The following is an 8574-nucleotide window of genomic DNA, read 5'->3' as shown; positions in this document are numbered from 1 at the left end:
AAGGGGTAAAGTAACTTTGTGTTGCTTGTTTTCTAAATTTAATTTTTCTTCTTTCGCATGTAAAAAAGGAATAAATAACTCAATCAAATGACGTGAGGCTTCATGAAGTGCTTCTTTAGGAGTTAAACTTCCATTTGTCCATATTTCGAGAAAAAGTATCTAACCCATAGTTCGGTTCTTAGTTGAGGGCAAATTATAGGTCACACCGAAAATCCCTTCCTTAGGCTACCCTTTGGAGCCTTGGAGATGGCAACAAGTCTGAAGGCAATGCTGAGCATTGGGTTTACCAGAAGGGTTTTGACCTGGGACACCATGTCAGTTGTGAAAGTAGTGACACCCTCCTCCATTTTGATCATAGGATGCTGGCAATTGCGAGATTTCAGGGGGTCCTTGCCATAGTTGAAACTGAAAAGGAACTTCACGAAGTTGGCACTATAAAACGGGGGAGAAGGCGACTTCCTGCCAATTCTAAATCCAAAGTTTTTGAGTCCACATTGGTAGGTGTTTCTAGTAAGGGGCTGGACCTACGTGGGCCCAATGACTTTGAGATGGTTGGGCTTTCTGAGGGAGAGCCAATTGGGCTGTCTGCTTATAAGTGGACCCATATGGATTCCACACCAAAAGGGTCCCCTACACATCACGCAAACATGCATAATGACTTGCTGCATCCTAGTAAACCGAAATTCCAATTGAAGAAAGTTCCAGAGGAGAAGCATTTGAGCCCCAAAACTTGACGGGCAAGGCAAGGCAAGGAGATGGAAGCATAGGGAATGAGAACCAGGTAATCCTTCTTCCAAACCTTCTGTGCCCATTGATTTGAAAAGATACTTGGCCCTGTATGATGAGGATCTGCCTCTTGGTGCACTGGTTAAGAAGCATAAAAGGGCCTCCTCTCTTTGTAATGCTATGCGTAAGGAATTGGTGGTGGCTGGAAGTCAGCCCTGCCAAACCTCATGAAACTCCTTAGTTGGAACTATTGGCGGCTTGGGAACCCCCGAGCAGTTCAGACCCTATGTTCAATAATCAAGGAAAAAGGTCCCAAAATGGTGTTCCTAATTGAAACAAAGTTGTCAGGTGTCAAGGCTAACAAAATTGCTAGAAGGTTAAATTTTGAGTGTTGTGTTGTTGCAGACGCCATAAGGAGAAGTGGGGGTTTAATGCTCATGTGGAAACAGGATGTTATTTTTTAATTGCTAAATTACTCCCTAAGGCATGTAAACAGTTTTGTCTCTAACAAAGAAGAAGGTAATAAGTGGTTCCTCACTTGCTTTTATGGTGACCCTATGGCAAGTAGCAGAAGTCTTTCATGGCAGTTGTTGGATTCGTTTAAACTAGACTCTTTGGGCTAGTGCATCATAGGGGATTTGCAGGACCTGAGCAATTAGAGATAAAACCTCTAAAATCAAAAGGCTTCAACAAAATTAGAATGCAGGGAACATAAGGCAGCTAAAGAACTTGCAATCAGAACTGAATTTTTTCCTAGACTAGGAGGATATAAGGTGGAAGCAATGGGCCAAGAAACACTAGCTAGCAAAAGGTGATAGAAACTCTAAATTCTACCACGCTTGTGTCAACCAAAGAAGGAAAAAGAATTGTATAAAGTCAGTGGAAAATGAGGTTGGTAAGATCTTAACTGGCCACAAGGGCATCTCCAGGGGATTTTGGAATCACTTCTCCCAAGTTTTTGCTACCTCAAATCCCTTACAAAGTAATATTGATAACTGTCTAATAGGGGTCCACCCAAGGATATCTTTCGAGATGTAGTCATGATTGGACTTATCTTTTACTAAGGCTGATATAGAAGGGGCTTTGAAACATATGTCACCCTTTAAATCTTCCTGGCAGTTTCAATGCTAGTTTCTACAAAGATTGTTGGGATCTAGTTGGTGATGATGTTTGTGTTGTAGTATCGGATTACTTGAGAACTGGCCGAATGCCACAGGGTCTTAACCACACTTACATTGCATTGGTGCCTATGGTAAACTCTCCTAAATCAGTGCATCAATTTAGGCTAATTAGTTTATGTAACGTGTTATATAAATTGATCTCTAAAGTCCTAGATATCGATTGAAGGGGGTGTTGACAAAAATAATCTCTTCGAACCGAAGTGCTTTTGTGCATTGGAGATTAATTTCTCACTATTTTATGGTGGCATATGAATTACTTCATTCTATGAAATTTGAGCATAAAGGTAAGCTGGGTAGTATGGCCATTAAACTTGATATGTCAAAAACTTATGACTGTGTTGAATGGGCTTTCTTTGAAGCCATGTTAATGAAGCTAGGTTTTTCAGCCAAGTGGACCAATTTGTTGATGGGATGTGTGAAGTCAGTGAGCTACTCAGTGCCAATTAATGGGATACTAGGGGAGGAGATTGTACCATTTAGGGGTCTAAGACAGGGAGACCCTCTATCCTTATATCTTTTTCTGATTTGTGTCGAGGGCCTTTCTTCACTCTTACAAGCTTTTGAATTGAATAGAGGTATTCAAGGAGTAGTAGTTCATGGGGGAGGTGTAAGGATAAATCACCTCTTATTTGCTGATGATTGTGCTATCCTGTGTAGGGCAAAAATTGTGGAATGGGAGAGAGTCTTGCATGTGTTGAATGCATATGAAAGGGTATTTGGTAAAACCCTCAATAAGTAGAAAACATCCATTCTGTTTAGCTTAATACTAGAGTTGATGCTAAAGCCTATCCTCCAAATTGCTAAAGGAGTCTCTTGTGATGATTATAACAAATATTTGGGACTTCCTACCTTTGTAGGTAGGTCAAAATAGAACACTTTTCAAAGCTTAAAGGAGAAGATATGGAAGAGGATACATAGTTGGAAGACTAATTTTCTTTCAGCTGCAGGAAAAGAGATCCTCATCCAAAGTGTCTTGCAAGCAATTCCAGGATATACCATGAGCATCTTTAAACTACCTGGGGGGTTAATTAAATCAAGTTCTGCTCACTAAAGAAGTACTGAGAATTCTCAAGCATCCCTCCTCATTTGTGGTGCAGATTTATCAAGCTAAGTATTTCAATGACACTGAGCTTATTGATGCCCAACTTAGACTTGGTTCCTCATACATCTATTAGGGTTTATGTTCAATTATGGATCTAGTTAAAAAGGGCTAGTATGGCAAGTTGGAAATGGAAGAACTATTCGAATATGGAAGGATAAATGGATCCCAAAAGCCAACACCTTCCAGGTACAAACTGTCCCTAATAGCCTCCCACTTGAGTCTATAGTATCTAGCCTAATTGATAACACTAGCCACACCTGGAAAAAAGAGTTGATTGAAACAATTTTCAACCGTGAAGAAGTAGGCCTCATCTGCAGTTTACCTATTAGTTTAAGAGATGCAGCATATACAATGATCTGGGGCCTCTCAAATAAAGGCTCTTATTCAATAAAAAGTGCATATTTTGCTGACTTGGACACAAAACATCAAAAATTTGGAGAGTCCTCGGGTACCAACCATTTTGAGTATCATTGGAAGAAAATATGGAACTTTAGAGTGATGGGAAATGTCAGACAATTTTTGTGGAAAGCAGTCTCTAATCTGCTACCTACCAAGGAAAACCTATTCAAAAAAGATTTCAAAAAACTCCTTTTGTCCAGTTTGCAACAAGGAGAGTGATTCTGTTTTACATGGCTTGTGGGATTGCCTGGCAACAAGAGATTTTAGGGGGAGAAGGGTACCCCTGTTTCTAAATGGGGCAACATTTATTCCCATTTTACTGATCTTTGGTCTGATTTCAGCTGCAGACTTGATGCAGGAAGTTTAGACCTGCTCGCTGTAATCTGCTACAGACTTTGGCTCAGGAGGAATGATCTGATCTTCAGAAATAATTTCAGGGGTCCAAAAGTGATTATCAAAGCCGCAATCTCAGGCATAGAAAATTTCTCTCTGGCTTAGATTCTGTGGTAAGGCCCGAGACAGAGTAGCTTCCAACTAAAGTGGTTCATTGACAACCCCCGCTCCTTCTTGGCTCAAGGTGAATTTTGATACAATTTTTCTCAAAACAGAATAGAAAATGGGGATAGGCATTGTTATTCAAGATTCAATAGGTGACCCCCAAGTGATGTTGGTTGCCCAAAAAGAGTTTGTCACTTCAATTTTCCTAGCTAAAGGTTATGCTCTCTTACAAGCATTTTCCCTGTGTGTGGAACTGGGTTTAGACTGTGTTGAGTTTGAGGGAGACATCAAGCTAGTTATAGATGCAGTTACAGATGCTTCTCCAAATACTTCATGGTCTGGCCAACTTATTGAAGACCTCAAGCAAGCCATGTTATCACATCCATGCTGGAATCTCTCTTTTGTAAGAAGGGATGGTAACAGAGTAGCACTTGAACTAGCTAAACTAGCTTTTTCCACTGTTTTTAAATCTATTTGGATGGACGAAGGCCTGTATGTGGTCTTACCTCACATTGCAGTTGACAAACCCTGTATTAGTTGATATATGAAATGACAGTAGCTCCCTTTCAAAAAAAAAAAAAAAAAAAAAATTACGAATAGTTTACTTGGGAAAGGTCATCTAATCAACTCGAGCAAACTTGCAGTTGTTGCAATTTTTGTTCTATTTCGACTCAGATCTTAGCCAATACATTTACAACTCAATTGGACCGAACTTTGTCATAACATATTTTTACATTAACTGACATTAAACATTTTTGACTGAAAACATTGATCTTATTATGCATATCTTCCAATATATATATCAACACACCATATCAAACCATAGAACTAAATATGCAAATAATTAGGTTTGTATTACATAAGCAAAAACTTAAGCTTACATTAATTCATGAAAATATATATGAATTGTGGAGAGATGACAGATTTTGAGCATGTGTTCATTTATCTAGCAATCATTTTCATTTTAAAGGCAGTATAAAAACAAGCTATGAAATGCACTCGAAAACACTTTGATTGATTAGAAAGAAAATCTAACTCAGTACTTAATTATTCAAGTTAAAAAAACACATGACTTCACTTTTAGGTAATGCTCTCCACCGATTAAAGCTAGATGTCATCGGTTGGTATGCATGGGATGTACTACTAACCCAAACCCACTTAATGACCTCCTAAACACACTGATTCAGAGTCCCCAACATCTTCGACAGCTGTACTGCTACTGCCTTCTCTTCTAACAGTAATGGTCGTCTTTGATGAGTCAAATTTACTTTCTGGCATGGCCTCATGCAAATAGACTGCCTTTCTCTTGCTCCTCCTCTGTTTCCATTTTCTCAAAAACTCTGAGATCTCTCTATCATCTCTATCACGGATACTTATTTCTGCAGGTTCTTCCATTTTAAGTTCCTCCTGATCTTTACCATCACTTAAAGCCGCCGCTGCTGCCATGGGGAAGAAGAGTTTTTTACAACAGAATAGAAGAACCATAAGCAACATAATGTATACATGCAAAGACGTCCACACGTAGAATGTCCATTTCCAGTTTCGAACCAATTTCTTCGTCCATGGCGGCTGAGACTGGATGAGAATTTCAGCTTCATACAGCTGTGGTACAGATGAAGTTCCTGCCCTCGGAACCAAAGTTACTCGTACTGCCTTGGTTCTTTGTATTCCTTCCTTGTGTTTTAATATATCTATGGTCATCTTCTGGGTCTCGCTGGAGATTCCAAGTAAAAGAGGAATGAAAAGAAGAACTGTCCGAGTGAGTCGAATTGGGAAACTTCGAAACCGCAGCATGCAGGGTTGGCTGGACTTCGCTATCACGGCTCCATCTATTGATAACAGCTCTGCAGACAACTGAAAAAGATAAAATATGGGGTAAACAATACATATTTACATAGAAATTTATGTTCATATGCTGCAAACTTTCTATTGCATACAAAACTATTTTCCTATCAAGCCCTCTAACGAAAATACTTGTATATTACGGATCAGAGATTTTCCAACGAAAACAAAAGATTTAAGAACTATCAGCCACTCAAGAAAACCAAAAGCAACAAAGACAAATGGCCAGCTTGAGGTTGGAGTGCTAGCAGAAAATAATGCTTGTAGTGTAGATTCAGAAAATTCAGCAAACAAAGTTGGCCCTGTCAATTACTTCTGCAATCTTAAAAAACATTTCACTCAACATTTTTTCTTCTTCAATTGCCATTGCCTTGAAGAACCTAATTCTTAATGTCTAGCGAGAGACTATTTCATAATTTCAAACATGGATGATTTTAGTAATTCACTTTGACCTCGTGATGATATCCCTTCATACCTATTGTCTTTTATCTCTTATCACTTCTGCTTCAATTTCCTTGATGTTCGGTTTGAGGAATTTTGACTTGCAACTTCCACACCAACAATCATAAGCTATTGAATGAGCCTAAACAAGATATGACACATTCCTTCCATGTTCTTAAAAAATTTTCAATTGGATGAGTGTAGCCAGCCATTGCTCTAATTTTTCTCGTATGATTGGTGAATGATAAGACATAAGCCTATTTACATACTTCAAAATTCAGATAAAGTTGAATCAAATGTTGTATTAGACTAAACCATAACCAAATACAAGCTGGAAAGCCCGCTGCTGGGTAAAGATCTCTGCAGTTGCTGGCCAAGGCTGGTTTCTAACACTAGCTACTTCCAAAGCTGTCGGTGTGCATGCTGCGATTACTAGTGTGTCTCAGGGTTGTTGAGGTCGAATTTGGATCATCAACCCTAAATTCAAAGTGATTAATAAGTGGAATCAATTAAATGAAAAAAAAGGTTAATGGGAAGTTTGGATACAAAAAGCCTTTGATGGAGATCGAGACGTCGGGATATATAACACTAGGTCACACATCCTCATTGCTCATGACATATAATATTAATGCATGTAGAATTCTTCTAGCAGTGTGAATAATTCGGAGCGGAAAGTACTATTAAATGATTGTGCTAGAATAAATATATATCCCAACATACGTTTCATAAAAGCATTCCATAGTTGTTTCGTACAGACCAACAGCTTTAATAAAAACAATATAACACATTATCCTCAAAATAGCCTCAACTCGAAGTCACACCATCATATTGAAATTGTTCTTAAATTATGGGAGCTACTAGCAAATACAGCCTTTTTCTTTTTCAAAAAAAAAAAGAAAAAAAGGATCTTCAAAAGTTCTCCAATACTTGCTTGAGTCCTAATCCACTTCATACAATATTTTATATTACTCAAGACTTTGCTCTTCACACACTGCAACATCTTCTATTCTTTAGAGAAGCAGGACCGCAATAGGAGTATGATAGTGAGATTTCGCAAAATCTCAATAAGTTATCCTTATAACTAATGCTCATGAGAATATGTCATGATAGGTATTACCATGTATATGAGTGCATGGACATACTTGCATTATATAAAGGAAAGCTTTTAAGTTTAGTTCCAACTCTTCAACTATACTCACTGATTATGTGATTTATGATTTGAATATTAAATGCTGTCACATGAAAGTTTATCTAATTATTTAGTCATGAAATATTATATTTAGAAACCTATGAATATTTGTCATCATTATCATGAAGCGTTGCTACATGAAACAGTGCATTTGTTTTACAAAGGAAACATTTTTTAAAACGCATCATGATCCCAAAAGCTGGAATGGGAGATTATTTTAGAGGAATTCCTCAGTCTACTCTGGAGTGTTTAAAGATAGAGTGGAATCCCTTGAGTTGATAGGAAAAAAAATCAACCACCTCGAACGAGATAGTAACGGTCTTGGAGGCAAGGTATGTGCCTTCTTGTTGGTTGGGGCTAGAGAGCACTCGACGGATATTTATGTGAAGCCTTGAGTATTCTTGATACGAAGTCAAATTGATGGGCGCCACCCACAATGTGATGAAGAGAACTAAGACGTGCACATGGATTTTATGGGGAGCTACTGTGTATCGTAAGCAAAGCTTAAAAATGGATGATAATGAGAAGAGAGGTTTAGGAATCTAGATGGATTTTTTATTTTTATTTTTTAATGAAATGCAAGTTTCATGTCCATGCACTCATATGCATGTTAATACCTCTCATGAAGTTTTACATGAGAATTCGTTTTACGGATAACTTACTGAAATCAAATCTTACCATAGTAGTCCCACTACAGTCTCCCGGAACCGTAAAAGATGTAGCAGAGTGTGAAGAGCAGAACCCTGAGGAGGAACAGTGTGAAGAGTAAACAATGGATGACTTGTACTACATGACATGTATTCATGCCTCATGTGAGATGACATTATAACATGATATAAACATTTAAGATATCTAATAAAAGTTCAAAGCATAGAAATTTAGCAATAAATAGCATTTATCATAAGACATATTAGAACAGCCCATGAGTAAGTTAGAAGCTAACTTACAAAATCTTTGTTAACAAAAACAAATCTTCAAAGGGCTGAAATAAATATATACTATGGTTAGAGACTTTCTAATGAATCATAAAATATAATATAAGATTATGAAATTTTCATAAATATTGCAAAAATTGCATCTAACCCCATAATTCTCAAAAATTGCACATAAGTTCCTAAGCTTTCAATATTTGCAATTTAGCCCCTACGAAACTTCATATACCACATGTATTTTCTGTTCTAAATCTATTTCTGGAC

At 37.7% G+C, this 8574-nt stretch overlaps 1 protein-coding gene across 1 annotated transcript in view; it reads right to left on the bottom strand.

The window, feature by feature from the left end:
• Nucleotides 1–4900: 4900 nt before the first annotated feature.
• The window catches only part of LOC122316608 (seipin-1), a 37073-nt gene continuing 33399 nt past the window's right edge, over nucleotides 4901–8574 (bottom strand). Inside the window, exon 2 of the mRNA XM_043133275.1 lies at nucleotides 4901–5760. Coding sequence (XP_042989209.1) covers nucleotides 5065–5760 — 696 coding nt within the window. The 3' untranslated portion in view covers nucleotides 4901–5064. The remainder of the gene's footprint in view (nucleotides 5761–8574) is intronic.

This window comes from Carya illinoinensis, chromosome 7 (genome assembly GCF_018687715.1).
Source record: "Carya illinoinensis cultivar Pawnee chromosome 7, C.illinoinensisPawnee_v1, whole genome shotgun sequence".
NCBI lineage: Eukaryota > Viridiplantae > Streptophyta > Magnoliopsida > Fagales > Juglandaceae > Carya > Carya illinoinensis.
The sequence above is the reverse complement of the archived record's forward strand: the minus strand, read 5'-3'. Positions and strand labels throughout refer to the sequence as shown.